General features: G+C 35.0%; 1 protein-coding gene across 36 annotated transcripts in view; it reads right to left on the bottom strand.

Annotated features, from left to right (window-relative positions):
- The window catches only part of rims1b (regulating synaptic membrane exocytosis 1b), a 459,598-nt gene that overhangs the window by 130,473 nt on the left and 310,863 nt on the right, over positions 1-18,262 (bottom strand). For all 36 annotated transcript variants that reach the window (XM_051919562.1, XM_051919565.1, XM_051919570.1 and 33 more), the window contains 4 exons: positions 12,263-12,309; positions 4,128-4,240; positions 1,955-2,085; positions 500-671 (listed from right to left, as the gene is read on the bottom strand). In XM_051919562.1, the coding sequence (XP_051775522.1) occupies positions 500-671; positions 1,955-2,085; positions 4,128-4,240; positions 12,263-12,309 (463 nt within the window). The remainder of the gene's footprint in view (positions 1-499; positions 672-1,954; positions 2,086-4,127; positions 4,241-12,262; positions 12,310-18,262) is intronic.

Here is an 18,262-nt window from a genome sequence, read left to right as displayed (position 1 = left end):
GCTCCAGCTATTTCTTCCAGCAGAACCACCCAACAAAAAAACTCAAAGGCAAGCCTGCGGGAGTATGGAATCAGACAATGTATTCCTGCTTCTGCCACCTATTTACCTGGAGGATTGGTGGTTGTCCTAGCCAAAACCTCCTGGCTTGTTAAATGGCCAACCTGTCCAAGGAGTGCTTTGAAGCCTTTTCCAAAGTGCAAGAGAACACATCCCAGGCAAGACTGCCATATTAGTGTGGTGTCTCACAACAACCTGCTTACACTTACACATGTATGCAACTTACAATATAAAAGGTGGAAAGCATAAATATCTTATTTTAATAAGATAGATTCTACTTCTACATTAATTTCTCACCTAAGAGGCCTAATGGTTAACCTGGCAAAACCAAAAAAGTAGCCATTAAGCTGGTTGTTTATTTGAGTGTATGCGATGAACTGTGTACCTAATGATAACTTGAACAAGGATGTTAGGATTTGATAAGAAAGCATCTTATGGGTACCTCTCCAAGAAAGTCACTTTCTTCTTCTTGTATCCTTGGTTGGTCCCAGACAGTGATTTCTAACATTCGTTCCCGGAAGTCTCTCCGATGCACATGGGAATATAGAAAAGTTTGATTCCATTTAGGTTCTGAGCTTTTCTTTACTGTTTTGGTCCTTCTTTTACTCTTGTCACTGTAACATAATATAATTATCAATTCACAAGATACAACATCTAGGAAATGAGAGCAAAAGTTAAAACATCTGAAGCTTTTATTGTCCATTAGATTTAAATTATTATGCATCTGCTTCCTTCATACACTGCAGTGTCACAGAGAACCAAATCTTACCCCGATAACCAAAAAATAGGAGTTGTACTAAATAATTCTAAATTACACAAATATACTAGGTTAATATAGAGAAAAGCCAAGCAAAATGACACATTTTGTTGGCTAACTAAAAAGATTACAATATGCAAGCTTTCGAGGCAACTCAGGCCCCTTCTTCAGGCAAGATATAATACAGAAACTGGAGTTCCCTATGTTTATATACACACTCTAGGACAAGAAACAACATTGGTAAATATTTAAATGAGAAATTTTAAATGTAAAAAATTAATAGATTCATTCAGGCTAGGGTTAATTTAACAGGAGAGAAAAGAACAATGTATTGTCAAGATCTCTGGATAAGATAACTGTCCAACAAAGTCTTTTGAAGTTTGTAATGAGTTTTTTCAAAACAATGTGGGTCTGTAGACAGGTTGTCTGTCATTCTCAGAGATGTAAACAATCCTCATATCTGGCCATAAAACTCTTGTCTTTATTCAATCCATGTTGTAAAGTATTAAATTTTAGCATGAGTTTAACTTCCCATTCTTTTCTCTCTTGCTGTGTTTTGAAGTTGCCCATGAGCACTGTGACTTTAAAGTCCTTCTCACAGTGTCCATGGCTGTTGAAGTGGGCCACCACAGGAACATCTGTGTTGCCATGTTTAATGTGGAACCTGTGTAAATTCATTCTCTGGCGGAGTGTTTGTCCAGTTTCTCCCACATAGAGTGCAGTGTTAGGACATTTCATGCAGAAAATTAGGTAGACTACATTAGATGATCTGCAGGAAAATGAGTTGCCTCGAAAGCTTGCATATTGTAATCTTTTTAGTTAGCCAATAAAAGGTGTCATTTTGCTTGGCTTTTCTCTACATTCATAATGGCTAACACGGTACAACACCCTAGTACTAGGTTAATATAGAAATAATTGGACTATAGGAAGAAACCCTCCAAAATATGGGAAAGCGAAGGCATGTAATTTCTATAGTCATTACTGAGGCCTAGTACTGAATCCAAGGTCCAATCATTGCGAGTTAAAAATATTGCAAAAATCCACCCTTATTACACTGTAAATTCAAAACTGTCTGCAAAATACAATGAAATAAAATAATACTGTAGCATGTTTCAGACATGACAAAAAGTAAAATGGTACCTTCTATCTGGAAGAAAATACATTTTTACATATGGATTCCTTGGCCTCCCATCCGGCCTAGCCGGAAGGTCTGTTGCTTGTAGTACATTTACTATTAGCTGGTGTCCAACTTTGTCATACCATAATTTTACCTTACAAAACATAAAATGTTCAATTTACTTATTTTTATTAATCCAAATAGTAATAAAAATAAGAATACAATTTTTCAGTATGCTGTTAACATTTGTAACATACATATACAGTAGCTTTTATTAATAATCCATGCTTTAAACCTTTTGTTAACTTTGTAAATTGTACCTGATATAAAAAATAAAGTTTTTTTTCCTTTTTCTTTGGTTCTACCCTGCATTCTGTCATTATTTATCTTTCATTATTACCTTTCTCTCTATCATTCTGCATTAGTTAAACCAATAGTGGAGAAAAAGAGAAAAAAACTCTGATCAGATCAAAAAATAACGCTATTCTATGTACTTAAACCACCCTTAAAGCACAATGAGAAAATTTCTACAGTTTACCTCATAAGAACATGTGAAAAAGAACAGATCTTCAGTTAAGTTTGTCAGAGGAATAAAAATATCATTCTTCCTAAGACAAACTCAGTCTCTGCCTCACTTTTAGGATTGGTGTATATACTGTATTTCAAATAGAAATAAAGCAAGAAAACATATTGCTCATAGTGTACTTTTAAAATTTTTTCCACTTAATTACTTGTTTTCAAAATGGTCTTGCCCTAATTGCCGTGACTGCTAAACAGGGATTTTATATGAAATGGTTGTGTTCTTTCATCCTTTGATAAACATTACATGTTTTATTCAAGTAGTATTATTTTGATGGTTTACAATGCTGAACATACATGCAATAATTTATTAGAATTTATTCTTAATTTTCTGCATTTAACAATCTCAATTGCATATAATCAAACACCTGAAGTAAAATAGCATCCTAAGTTAATCTGAGTTGTAGATAGCAGATTTAAAACATTTTTTATTTTAAAAAGGTGAACATTTATTCTTTAGTAATAATGCTGTGTCTAAATATTGCAATATAACATTTCCAAACCAGCAGAAAGGAATACTCCAATCAAATTGTTTTTTTTTTTTTTATAAGTTAACTACTTATGCCATGTAGTTTGTAGTGACAGCTGAGAAAAGTTATTTTTCTCATGTTTCATGGGGAACAGAGATAGCACACTTTTTGATAGAATGGGTGTCTATGGAGACAAAAGCTGGACACTAACAACATCAAAAGCATCCACAAAAACATTTCACTTCTCCCATGCTGTGTAATTAATATGTCAAGTCATGCAATTGTATGGTCACAATGTACAAAATGTCAAGTAATAAATAAAAACTTAATAATATCAAGTAATGCACACAGAGGTAACACATCCACACGAGAATAAGTTTTAAATGAATGAAGATAAATGAGACAGGCCAAGGATGAATGCCACTAGGACTTCTAAGAGCAGTCTAACCCAAAAAAAAAGGTTGGTTGGTCCCTAGGAAGAGGGTTGTATAACAAAGATATAATGTCCCTTGGACAGGCTTCTACATTTGTAATGTAATTTAGATGTTTGCTTGATATGGCATTAGTGGTGCACTGGGACTTCCTACTCCCTTTTATGTATGTATGTATGTATGTATGCATTTTAATGGAAAGATAGCAATCTCTGCTTTCTTTGTTTTTTAGCTGGGTGTGATTGAGTTACAGAATATGACCTGTATAGTGACTATTATGGAAAGCAAGTGAGTGTTTCAGTCAGGATTTGAGTGCACAGTTCCTACAGAAAACACAGACTTGTTTTCCAAGTAAACACAAACATTCTTTTCCATTGTCCTTATTCAGAATTATTCCTCACAGTGTTAGAATGTTTTTGAAAAGGGCTCCAAAACTTAGCCAATAATATCCAATACACTAAAAAATATATGCAGAAAACTGCATCATCCTCTCACCCTCATAGATTTTTTAAGGTAAGCATGCAACTGTAAAATTTTCAATGTTGGGTAAATTACTTTAAGCTACAAACAATAAATTAGAAATTTCAGAATATGCTGCAAAAATAGATAAACAGTGCTTTGTCACACTATTATAGAGATATTAAGTTTTACTTTTAACACTAGAAGCCTTTTCAATGTATTTGCCTTTTTGCAGCTTTATCTTCAATCACACTTACTGACAGTTGTCCAGGTAGTACTTGAGGTGCATCTCTTAGTGTTCCAGGACTAGTTGGAGAGATAACAGAAATTGACGGTCTCTCCATTTTCTGAGACTCAAATGAACTCGAACCTGAGAAAATGGAAAAATATGTATTACAAAATTAAATGCAAAGAATAAATACTGAATCTTCCTGGACAACGGAAAATGGGTTCATGAAAACAAACATACAACTAAGTAGTTAAAATTATGAAAAGTGTAACTTCATAAAAGCATACTTAAACTTTGCAACATTTTGAGAATTCTTAAAAGTAAAAAAAATAAATTTTTCAAACAATACTTTAAAACACAAGAGTTTAAAAATATATTTTATGACATTGAAAGGGAGTTTGGAATGGCACTGTAGCTACATTTGTTCAAATACCAAGGATTGGTATCATTGCCTGAGATTTTGGGATATTCAATTATTTTCAAAATTTTATTGCTTAGATTTTTAACTAGTACTGAAAAGGAACATTAGGCGATTACATTTATTTTATATGTTTATGTCCATAGTAGTACTAGTAGATAATGAAGTCTTGTGGTGTAATATGTTACAGGCAGATGGCACAACAGAAAAGGCAACACCTCCAAGTAAAATTCTAAAAGGACCGGAGATGCCAAGGGGTTGAAGATTAACTTTTATAAGCAATTGCTGTACATAATTATTCAATAGACATCTAAATTAGAAAAAGTTCAAGACAGAATACAAATAGAATTTTCAGGTTGCCATCTGACACAGGATGGGTCGTGGATATAGATGACAGAAGGAACATGACCTGGAAGCTGTCAAGGATGCTTATTCCTTTAACTATAAATAAGGGCAGGAGAGGAGTCAAAAGGAGCTCTGCTGGCATAATCCAAGGACTTTTTAGTTCTTTCTCCAATGGAAACCACTTTGGGTAGACGTTAAATGATGTTGCCAGAGACAAAAGTGGGGCCAAAAGGGTTTTATCAGTAATTCACTACATCAAAAGAGAAAGTGGTGGGCTAAGCAAACTGAGCTCACAAGAAGAGACCCACGGTCTGTCTTAACCACACCTTTGAGACAGCTAGTGCTAGATTAACTCTGCAATTTTTTGATGCTTTGTGTTTTCAAGTATTGATCATATTTATTTTTTTTTTATTTTTGTTAAACCACTACTCTTACAAAGTTTGATTCTTGTGTGTACTTTACAACTGCAACTGAAACTTAATATCAAAAATCCATCAACCTAGAATTGCTTTCAAGCAAACCAAAGCATGAGTATCTCTATTTAACTCCTATATTGGCCTCTCTCTACTAAACCAAATCTATATCTATTTCTGCCTGATAACGCAATTTCAATCATACCCAAATGATGCTCCATGACCAGTCTTTGCGATGTCACAGGTTTGTACAGATTATTTGTTGCATTAATGAAAAGAGTTTGATGGCCATAACTCAACTTTGCCAAACTTTATTGACAAAACCACACATTAGCAAACATGCTAGCATAAATGTTCCCTCTGAAAACAGGCTTGGTAACAGTAAATATTTATATTAATAATAATAATAAATTTTATTTATATTGCACTTTATATTTTAGCAATCCCAAAGTGCTACAGAGTAAAAATAGAATAATAAATAAAAAAACAGAAGAATCTATAAAATACTTTAACAAAATGACTTTCTAAAAAGATGAGTTTTTAGGTTTCGCTTAAAGGCCTCAGTCGACTGTGGGGCTCTCAGATAATCAGGGAGGGCATTCCACAGCCTCGGCGCCACAGATGAAAACGCCCTGTCACTCATGCTGCTGAGCTTAGTTCTGGGGACTTGAAGAGTGTTAGTGTGTACAGAGTGGAGGGAACGTAAGGAGTTATGAGGGGTAAGGAGTTCCTGTAGATAAAGAGGGGCATGTCCATAAATGCACTGATGGGTAAGAAGGGAGACCTTGTACTCTATTCTGAATGAGACAGGGAGCCAGTGAAGGGTTTTCAGGATTGGGGTGATGTGATCATGCTTTCGCACCCTCATCAGGATCCTGGCAGCGCTGTTCTGAATATACTGGAGTCTCTGGATACTCTTGCCAGGAATCCCAATGAGGAGTGCATTACAGTAATCCAGCCTGGAAGAGACAAAGGCATGGACGAGCTTCTCTGCATCTGCCAGGGTGAGTAATGGGCGGAGTTTGGCGATGTTCTTGAGATGGTAAAAAGATGACTTACAGAGATATTTGATGTGGGTGTCAAAAGTAAGTTGGGAGTCCATTCTAACACCCAAATTAGTAACAGATGTGGAAAGAGGAATATTTTGGCCAGAGAAAGTAATACTGGTGATGGCAGAAGAGCGAAGATGATGTGATGTACCAACTAAGATGGCTTCTGTTTTGGATCTGTTCAACTGAAGAAAATTGAGCCTCATCCATGCCTCTATCTCCTCCAGGCAGGTAGACAATGTAGATGTTGGCAGAGGAGCAGTAGAGGAGGTGGGAGTAGTCCTGAGGTAAAGCTGAGTGTCATCGGCATAGCAATGGAACGATAAACCATGTCTGCCAATGACAGTTCCAAGGGGGAGCATGTAGATTATACTTTTAACACTACTTAATACAGTGCAATATGACAGTTAATCCATATACAGTGGTGTGAAAAACTATTTGCCCCCTTCCTGATTTCTTATTCTTTTGCATGTTTGTCACACAAAATGTTTCTGATCATCAAACACATTTAACCATTAGTCAACTATAACACAAGTAAACACAAAATGCAGTTTGTAAATGGTGGTTTTTATTATTTAGGGAGAAAAAAAAATCCAAACCTACATGGCCCTGTGTGAAAAAGTAATTGCCCCCTGAACCTAATAACTGGTTGGGCCACCCTTAGCAGCAATAACTGCAATCAAGCGTTTGCGATAACTTGCAATGAGTCTTTTACAGCGCTCTGGAGGAATTTTGGCCCACTCATCTTTGCAAAATTGTTGTAATTCAGCTTTATTTGAGGGTTTTCTGGCATGAACCGCCTTTTTAAGGTCATGCCATAGCATCTCAATTGGATTCAGGTCAGGACTTTGACTAGGCCACTCCAAAGTCTTCATTTTGTTTTTCTTCAGCCATTCAGAGGTGGATTTGCTGGTGTGTTTTGGGTCATTGTCCTGTTGCAGCACCCAAGATCGCTTCAGCTTGAGTTGACGAACAGATGGCCGGACATTCTCCTTCAGGATTTTTTGGTAGACAGTAGAATTCATGGTTCCATCTATCACAGCAAGCCTTCCAGGTCCTGAAGCAGCAAAACAACCCCAGACCATCACACTACCACCACCATATTTTACTGTTGGTATGATGTTCTTTTTCTGAAATGCTGTGTTCCTTTTACGCCAGATGTAACGGGACATTTGCCTTCCAAAAAGTTCAACTTTTGTCTCCTCAGTCCACAAGGTATTTTCCCAAAAGTCTTGGCAATCATTGAGATGTTTCTTAGCAAAATTGAGACGAGCCCTAATGTTCTTTTTGCTTAACAGTGGTTTGCGTCTTGGAAATCTGCCATGCAGGCCGTTTTTGCCCAGTCTCTTTCTTATGGTGGAGTCGTGAACACTGACCTTAATTGAGGCAAGTGAGGCCTGCAGTTCTTTAGACGTTGTCCTGGGGTCTTTTGTGACCTCTCGGATGAGTCGTCTCTGCGCTCTTGGGGTAATTTTGGTCGGCCGGCCACTCCTGGGAAGGTTCACCACTGTTCCATGTTTTTGCCATTTGTGGATAATGGCTCTCACTGTGGTTCGCTGGAGTCCCAAAGCTTTAGAAATGGCTTTATAACCTTTACCAGACTGATAGATCTCAATTACTTCTGTTCTCATTTGTTCCTGAATTTCTTTGGATCTTGGCATGATGTCTAGCTTTTGAGGTGCTTTTGGTCTACTTCTCTGTGTCAGGCAGCTCCTATTTAAGTGATTTCTTGATTAAAACAGGTGTGGCAGTAATCAGGCCTGGGGGTGGCTACGGAAATTGAACTCAGGTGTGATACAACCACAGTTAGGCTATTTTTTAACAAGGGGGCAATTACTTTTTCACACAGGGCCATGTAGGTTTGGATTTTTTTTCTCCCTAAATAATAAAAACCATCATTTAAAAACTGCATTTTGTGTTTACTTGTGTTATATTTGACTAATGGTTAAATGTGTTTGATGATCAGAAACATTTTGTGTGACAAACATGCAAAAGAATAAGAAATCGGGAAGGGGGCAAATAGTTTTTCACACCACTGTATATTAACTTTTATGGATTATACTTGAACATGTATTTATTAAGCAATATGATTATTTAAACTATTCAAGAACATACTATTCAAGAAAATACCAGTCGGTGGTTTGAGAGGGTGTGTAGGAGGGGATATACTGTAGTTCTATGATTCATGTCTGACTGACCTCCAGATGGTTTTCCAGGAAAGCCCCAAGTCCAGTCCGTTTTTTTGTGTGTCTCACCTCGTATAATCACAACAACATGTAGCTATTAATGAATAACTGTGACATTTCAATAAAGCAAAATGCCTAGTGCAGCTGAGTGGTCTTTTGGCCTTGGAATATGTAAAGGTTTATTTTCTCCAGCATCCATTTTGGTTAGAGTTTGGTCTTGTTCTAGGTACATGCTGGTGTCGCATGGCCAAATTCACCAGAAGTCTAATCCAGAAGTCTAATCCTTTTGTTTGTCCTCTCCCCAGCCAAAAGGAAGAACTATCCAGAATTGAAACAAAATCATAATCCACAACTCCAGTTATGCTATGCGGCAACTATAAAAATGAAACTGAAATTGCAAGAGGTTAGTGTCTAGAAACAGTGGTGGGTGAGCAAATGCTAAGATTAAAAGCACAAAAAAAGGAAAGGTTTACACAAAACTGAAAGGGTACAAGGAGAGAACTAAGTGTTATATAAATTAGCTTTTAGCTGTAAATGGTCTTCTTTCCTAAAGTTTCTGATTATTTCATAAATGACCATTTATAAAGGAAGATCATAAGGAACAATGATCTACTATATTTCATGCAACTGCAACTGCAAGTAGCTATAAGTGCATTTTGTGCAAAACAGAATCAAAGGAACAGGCCAGAACTTGGTCAGGACTAGGACACAGTTAAAGCACCAATAGTCAAAAACCTAAGAAATATACAGATTTTGCAGTGCAAATTAACCAAAAACCAGATTTTAAAAAAAGTACAAAACTGTAAATAAATTCAACTTAGTAATCAAATGTTTACTAAGTACCTCTGTAAACATGAAAACAATTAAATAAGACCACAGCTAAAAGAGTAATTTTTTTTTTTTCGAGTGAAATGCAAACATTTGACATTGCTAATAGTAAAGTAAGAACAAAGAGTTCAATCAACAAAAACAAAGGATGTAGATGGAATTAACAAGGTTAATACATGAACAAATAAGCACTAATTCTGAAAAATTACTGTAGTGGTTAAGACATAGGACTATAAACTACAACAATGTTTATATAGTTACTATTACTAACTAACTGTGTAACCCTCACTTAATCTGCTCCAAATGTAAAACACGTATGCAATAATTGCACTATAGTATGACTTTACTTGTCACCTTGGATAAAACAGCCAAAAATACACTAAGTAATAATTAAACTAACATTACAAAGGTAAAGCCAGATAGATGAGGAATTTGACAGATTGAAGAAATCAACAAGAAAGTAATAGTACAAGGTGGCTTTAAGGCTAATTGAAGATAGTAACACAAACATTTTCACAGAGGAACTTTCTTTAACCTTGCAACTTACACAATTACAGTAAAACCTGACTTAGGCTTGGAGTGATGTGTAATGATACGCATTACATTGTTAAGCATGAATACCTCTTGGCACATTATTCTGCTACCATCTAGTGGATAAAATAGCATCATAATGAGAAAAAAATGTTTTGCTTTCTGACACTTTATTGTTAAATAGGATGAACTTACATGAAATATGTCTTCTGCCAATCAACAATACAACGTAGATATCACAACATTCATGTCTAATACTTCAAAATGGAATATTCCAATAGCATCAAGCACTGTCTGTGCTACATCCCTTGGCTAAGTTGGCTACTTACCAAAACATAGATTTTTACACAGTGATGTATAATTACAATTTAACTTCTAGTAGCTGATTTGTTGACAGATGCCACCTACAAGTCAGTTTTTATTGACAGCCATATTTTGGATAACATTTATTTTTCCACAAAAAGCATGTATATATATATATATATATATATATATATATATATATATATATATATATATAGCGCCTAAACACTTTGAATATCTCTCAAGGATTAGCATCTCACCCCTAAAAAGTTAAAAAGGAAACAGCAATTTTCAAATGTAACGAATTGTGCAAGTTTAAATTTGCTAGACCCGGCTAGAGTTGGTGTACATAAAGCTGTTATCGTGTAGCTAGTGTGCACAAAGAATTTTCATCTGTGCTATCTGAATAACAAATTTGCCTATTTCTACAGAGGCAGTCAAACATATTCATTTTCAAAAGTAGTACTGATCAACTTAACTACTGCTTAAAAGCACTTTATTTATTTATGTGAAGAAACAGCCAGCAGAAAAACAAACATACATATATTATGGGGTTAACTTTATATGTATATTTTCATGAATAATAACACATAATACTTTGGTGCAAATAATAGTTGGAATATAACTTTGTACGGAACTTCCAGAACTAGTAATGCTCCAATTAAAACTGATAAATTTTCAATGTAATTGATTCCAGGGGGACTCTCAAAATTGGCAGATCTCAAAAAATGATTTTTGTTCAGTCTCTTTTTTTCTATGCATTACAATAATGAAGATGAACTGCTTCTCTATGCAAAGTATTCCTGGACTCAAGAAAGTGAACATACAGTATATAATAGTTCTGTTGCTTGTAGGCAGCCATTTAAAAGACAAGAGCCAGGCAGAAGAGAGAAAACTGAAATACCAGATTTCACTTTAAAGATATTACAGTAATAAGATGAAATCTAGAAGTCGGAGGATGTAGAGGAAAGGAAGATGAACAAGTTGCCAGGCTCATCTCAAGTGGAAGAAAAGGGGCCTATACACTACAAATATGTGCATCGTCAACTGAAATTAAAAGAGAAACTACTTCAAAGAATACAGATCTCTTCACCTTGTTACTTCATTAAAACCAGTTACTCCTTGTACTACCGTGGATAGAGGGCAAGTAACATTCTGATCGGTACACCATCTTTCATATGAATTACAAAAAGAACCAATTCTCATAATGATGAAGAATCCACCCTCTCTGCCGAGTAAAAAATAAGCTTGTTACTGTAGATTAAGTTCCAAATTTTGTTGTTTTACTTGTCAACATTTCAAGTGCGATAGCCTTGAAAAGTCTTGGCAAATATCATATGAAAATTTTATTTCATTAGAATACTGGGGTGTAATTAGGTCAAGCGTTTAATTTTGTTCTTGCTTTTCTGTTAAAGTTTTTGTATTTGTCTAATTAGTGAAGAAAAGTGTTTGTTTTAAGAGATTTTACTTATTGTAGTAAAAGGTTTTATTCAAATGTCACTGAACAATAAGCCTAAAAATTAACAACACCGGTGGTCAATAGTTTATTTTAGTTGAAAAAATGCCATATATAACATTTTAATATTGGACATGAAGCTTATACATGGTTGGTAACCCAAGATCTCAATGTAAAAAAAATGGTAAAGAAGAAAAGCATTGGTATTGGCATTGGAATTGTCCAACTCTAATGACTTGGAATGGGTAACTGGAATCGGCCAAAAAAAACCTGACTGGCGTATTTCTATTTAGAACAATATAAATGATATTTTATTTCCATGTGGTTGATGAAAAGTGCCCAAACATGAATAAACAAAAAACGCTACAGTAGCAGTATACTATTTGGCACCAAGGTACTGTACACAAGACAAATAAGCTTCATATATTCCTAATATAGTATTTTGATCAATTAACATATATTTTACTTTACTATTTTACTACTTTACATTTAGTTCAAATAATATTAATATAACTTTTTATTTATTACTGGCTCCTGAACATGAGGTTTTTCTTAACTTTTATATTTAACAGGTTTAAAAGTCTCTGTAATTAATTATTCCACTCATTAAATTCAGAAGGATAAGCAGACTTACTGGATTCTAGTGGAGGATGGGAAGTTTCAGGAATTCTTGGAATATCCCTATAATTGAGAAACAGATAAACAGCGGTTTTTGTGGTACATGGAGGCAAATATTTACCTAAAAATAGTACTAAAATTAAGAAAATTACTCTGTGATGTGTCATAAAATCAGCATAACGTTTTATGTAAACATGTAGTCTTGAAAGCAAATATACTGTAGAATAAAACAAACATGAAAGTGAAGCTTTAAATGGATTCAGGCTACATCATAAGATAGTTAAGGGGTAATAATAAAAATAATAATCTATTTTTATAGCTCTTTTGCCATGTCAATAGCAGTACACAAATTCTCAAAAGTGCACAATAAGAACAGAAGCACAAAAAATGATCAATAAATAACACTGGATAAAAATTAGTATTTAATAATTAGTATTTAAGCACATTAAGATAAACACATAAAACACACAATTCTGTGTTAGACAAACAACAGGAATAAAATACATGCTTTAAAAGAATAAAAAATAACTGTGGGTGATACAGAGTTTAATCATAAGGATATAGACAGAAGGGGTTAACTGAGAGAAAGGTTGAGAATGGCAGGGTAAGTTACAGTAAATATGAAGCTATACAAACATGTTGTAGATTTCCTTTTTACATTAGTGGTTTAAGCCAAATAATCTAACTAGGGTGGTTATTCTAGATTCTGCATATACAGTAATCCCTCCTCCATCGCGGGGGTTGCGTTCCAGAGCCACCCGCGAAATAAGAAAATCCGCGAAGTAGAAACCATATGTTTATACGGTTATTTTTATATTGTCATGCTTGGGTCACAGATTTGCACAGAAACACAGGAGGTTGTAGAGAGACAGGAACGTTATTCAAACACTGCAAACAAACATTTGTCTCTTTTTCAAAAGTTTAAACTGTGCTCCATGACAAGACAGAGATGACAGTTCCGTCTCACAATTAAAAGAATGCAAACATATCTTCCTCTTCAAAGGAGTGCGTGTCAGGAGCAGTGACTGTCACAGAGATAGAGAAAAGAGCAAACAAATCAATAGGGCTGTTTGGCTTTTAAGTATGCGAAGCACCGCGGCACAAGGCTGTTGAAGGCGGCAGCTCACACCCCCTCCGTCAGGAGCAGGGAGAGAGAGAGAGAGAGAGAGAGAGAGAGAGAGAGAGACAAACAAAAATCAATACGTGCCCTTCGAGCTTTTAAGTATGCGAAGCACCGTGCAGCATGTCGTTTCAGGAAGCAGCTGCACAAAAGATAGCAACGTGAAGGTAATCTTTCAGCATTTTTAGACAAGCGTCCGTATCGTCTAGGTGTGCGAACAGCCCCCCTGCTCAATCCCCCTACGTCAGGATCAGAGAAAGTCAGCGCAAGAGAAAGAGAAAAGTAAGCTGGGTAGCTTCTCAGCCATCTGCCAATAGCGTCCCTTGTATGAAATCAACTGGGCAAACCAACTGAGGAAGCATGTACCAGAAATTAAAAGACCCAGTGTCCGCAGAAACCTGCGAAGCAGCGAAAAATCCACGATATATATTTAAATATGCTTACATATAAAATCCGCGATGGAGTGAAGCCACGAAAGGCGAAGCGCGATATAGCGAGGGATTACTGTATTACAGTAGAAAGTTCTTTCAAATTACAGAGCAGAACTCAGTTAAGAGCATTACAAGACAGTCAGGCTCAGCAGACAGATGTTAGGACATAAGACTGTACTCCTGTAGGTGGTTAGCCTTAAAATTTCTTGGCAAGTACCATATGAACATTTTATTAGAATCATGGGTTGTAATTAGGCAAAGCCTTTTATTTTGTTTTTGTACATGTTTTATTAGAAAAAAAAACAAAAAAAAGTACTTCAAAGGGTTTTATTTATTTTAGTAAAAACTTTAATTCAAAGGTCACAGTATATTTTAATTGGAAAAATGGCAAACATAATATTTTAATATTGGACTTGAATCTTATGCATGGTTGGTAATGCAAGATATCAATGTCAAAAAATGTAAAAGAAGAAAGCATTGGTTTTGGCATTGGAATCAGAGACGAGACTGTACATAGATTACTGATATAGTTTAATGCAAGACAACTTAAAACTTTATAGGATAGCAATAGGATTTTACATTCATTTCAGGAAGATAAATGAAACCAGTGTAGACTGAACAGAACAGAAATTATTATGATGACTGACGCGAATTTCTGTGCAACAGTTTTTGAACTAGCAAAAGCTGAGATGATAGATTAGGAAGGGGCACCTACCAGCAGAGAATTACATAAGTCAATGCAGGATTTGTTAAAAGCATGGACAAACATCTCAATATCAGAAAAGAATAGTAAAGAGCACACATGGGATATATTAAGTGGAAGAAATAAACATTCTTAATGTGATTTAAGTGAGTTGAAGAAGAAAAGGAGGGATAAAATAACACCAAGGATTTCTTGGAGGAGACAAAAATATGACAGCATCATCACCTGGAATGAATGAAAAGGAGGGCATTCTCTTAAGCATGGCTTTAGTGCCATTGAGCAGGAGTTCTGTTTTACTGCAGTAATTGTGTCCCATCCAGGATTTAATTCCTTCAAAGCAAGTCATGACCTAGGAGATCTCTGATGAAAATCCATATTTAATACTTAAAAATATCTTAGAAACCTCCACATTAAAAATGATAACTCAGCCAAAAACTATAAATAATAATGCCAATGGAAAGTAAGTATACACAGAAAAGCATAAGGCAAAGGACAGGCCCCTTGAGTACATCCTTTTGTGACTATTGTTAATCCAGACCTGCTGTGCCAAGAGCCAAGACTAACAAACTATAGCCTGTCAGTTAGGTAGAATTTAAACCCCTGGAGTAACAGAGATACCCAGACCTCTCTATATTTTAGACTCTAGAATACTGTTATTGACAATATCAAATGCTATACTAAAGTCTAATAGAATTCATTAGAACAGTTTCATTCATTAGAAACTGACTTGCCTAGAGTTTTGCTGTGTTAAGCAAAGCTTGTTACTAGAAGTCAGACTGAAATTCTTCCATTATGGTATCAAAAACTCCAAAAAAAAAAAAAAAAAAACCTGGTTGGTTGGGAAGCCACCAAATGCATGTCTACTGTACTTTGTACATGTGACAATTCATTTGAACTTGAACAGTTGCCTCATTTAGGCCAGTCAGATAAATCATCTATACTTTTAACACCTGCATACAGTCCCTTCAGTAGGAAAGCCCAAGTCACCACAATCTCTGTTAAAATATGGCCTGAAGGAACAACTTTGCAGCTTCAGGATTGCTTTGAAAGTACTAACTGGGACATTTTCAAGGATCAGAACTTGGAAGAGTACAGATCAGCTGTACTCTGCTAGACTAAAAACTGTGTTGACAATGTCACTGTCAGTAAATATATTTGCGTGTACCCCAACCAAAAACCCTGGATGGCGAAGGAGGAAATAAGCAGAAAGAATTTTAAAAAGATACATTGTAAAGATATTTTGAAGAAAGAGAAGAAGGTCTGAATCCATGTCATCACTGACAAACTACCAAAAGAATATGACTTTTTATAATTACTAAATTGATTTTTCATTTGATCTTTTATCTTCGTATTTTTTGTGCTTTAAAAAAACAAGCTAAATGATTTTAATATTAATTTGGTGTAGCTCCTTACAGGTTTCTGTCTCAGAGGTTTGGAGGTGGGGGTCAAGTTAGGCTTTTCATTTAAGGGCTATGCAGGGTTAAGGAGGTTAAATACTGGTCTGTGAGATAATGTCAATGTTGATTTATTTGTCAATTTATTTATAGAGCAAATTTAAAGCAACATTAACAATAATGCTGTAGCCAAAGTGCTTTACAATAAAATATACAATAAACACAAATAAAATAAATACAATAAAATACAATAAAAACACAATACAAACCAGCAGTAAATTGAAACAAACGAGTATGAGTTAAGAACCATCATTATCACAGAAGGTCACAGAAAGCTAGAGAATAGAAATGCATCTTCAATCTCGTTTTAAACAGTTCTATTGAAGGTGACTCCTTAATGTAATTAGGTAATGAATTCCACAGAGACAGTACAGCAGCTGCAAAAGCCCCCTTAATTTTGTACTTAGTATGAGGGACAACAAGAGACAACTGACCGGTACATCTAAGCTCTCTGGACGGCTGGTGTATAACACACAATTCAGGTAAATAAATGGGACCATACCCATATATTGATTTAAAACCAGCAGAAAATTTTAAAATCAATTCTGAAACTAACAGGTAGCCAGTGTAAAGAGGCTGAAATTGGAGAAACAAAATCAAACTTTCTTGCCCTGTCCAAAATATGGGCAGCAGCATTTTGGGCCAACTGCAACCTTCATATCAGGGATTTGCTGATCCCTGAATACGACGAGTTGCAGTAATCAAGCCAAGAAAAGATGAAAGCATGAATAACTTTTTCAAGATCCTGAGGAGACAAAAAAGACTTAACCTCATCTAAAAGACAAAGCTGGAAGAACTCTTGGACACAAAATGTATCTATTTCTTAAAAAAGTAATATAATCCCAAGATTCTGAACATGATGTTTGCAAAAGTCTGGGAAGATCCAAGGAGTTCTAAACCAGTTTGAGCTTTGGCAGGAGGAACAGCTATTAGCACTTCCCTTTTATTTTGATTAAGATTGGGAAAATTGTCGGCCATCCAGGATCTTAGTTTTACAAAACAACTGTGCAGCCAATAGGCTCCAGTTACCCATTGTGACCCTACCCTGGATAAGCAGATTAGGAAAATGGATGGATGAATGAATGTGGTTTTTAGATAGTATGTATTGGTACCAACTGTGTTTTTACAAAATCAAATTCTATACAATTTCTTATGTTAAGGTAATAATTTACTACTGATAATAATGTAATTGAATTGCTGTCCCTCATTATGGAATGTTAAAATCCATAGTTGTATGTTAGTTAGAGTGCTCAAGGCTTTTATTTTAATGTGTATTCATTTTCAGCTCTGTTTCACAGTGAACACTTGTTTTTCATTTCTAATCTTCCTCTACATCCCTTGTTCACATGAAGCAGATCAAATATGACAGCTGTGTTAGTTTTTACTTCCACTTATTTTTGAATTGCTGTACTTGATTGTAAATGGATTCGGTAAATTAACACTTGGTAAATTTCCATTTTTAGAATACATAATTATATTTTTAGCTTGTGATTGTCTTCAGTTTAAAATGAAAAGAAAATCATTTGTGATCAGACACTACTGATAAAGCTCATGGTTTCATGCAAATTTCACAGAGACTAGTTAGAGCAGTAAAGTTCCTGCAACAGACAATGAATAAACAGCTAGACAATAAACACAATATCAATAAAAACTTACAAAAAAAATATGTAACCAGTGCTTATCGATTCAAATTTGAAACAGGATGGGTCTGGAATTGCCTCCATGTTTTGGCAACCAGAGTGGTGACAGTTGCTTTATAATATATAAGAAATTCTCAGATATTTAAAGTCTAAATATATAATACTGAAATAGTATCTTAAAGCAAATAGGATAAAGGATCAATAATTTAATCATTAAAGATAAAAATAAAAACTGATAGCCTCCAGATGAAATACACTGTTTAACTTTACACAGAAAAAGGAATATCTGCTGTTTTTTGCAAAATGTTATTAATGCCACTTGAAAAATAAACCCAATTAATAAAATAATCATTTGAAATAGAAAATGATTTTTAATCTTAAAGCCTGTGATAACATGTGTTGCTCTTTAATCTGAAAAAATGATATCACTTTTATAATTTGCAATAATAATGTAGTTTTCATAATTAGTTACTGCTAAATAAATTAAAATAAAATGATTATGATATAATAGTCTGGTGATAGCTGTAGTAGAATCACACAGTGCTAAACTGACTAGGACTCCCTAATCCACATGAACTTTCTCCAGACACATCCTGGTGAATACTCAGATGTTTCTTGAAAAATCGAAACATATAATCTCTTCAGCTGTTCTGGGTCTGCCCCTTGGC

Source organism: Erpetoichthys calabaricus, chromosome 15 (assembly GCF_900747795.2).
Source record: "Erpetoichthys calabaricus chromosome 15, fErpCal1.3, whole genome shotgun sequence".
In the NCBI taxonomy this organism is placed as follows: Eukaryota; Metazoa; Chordata; class Cladistia; order Polypteriformes; family Polypteridae; genus Erpetoichthys; species Erpetoichthys calabaricus.
Note: the sequence above shows the minus strand (reverse complement) of the source record. Positions and strands in the feature narration are given on the sequence as shown.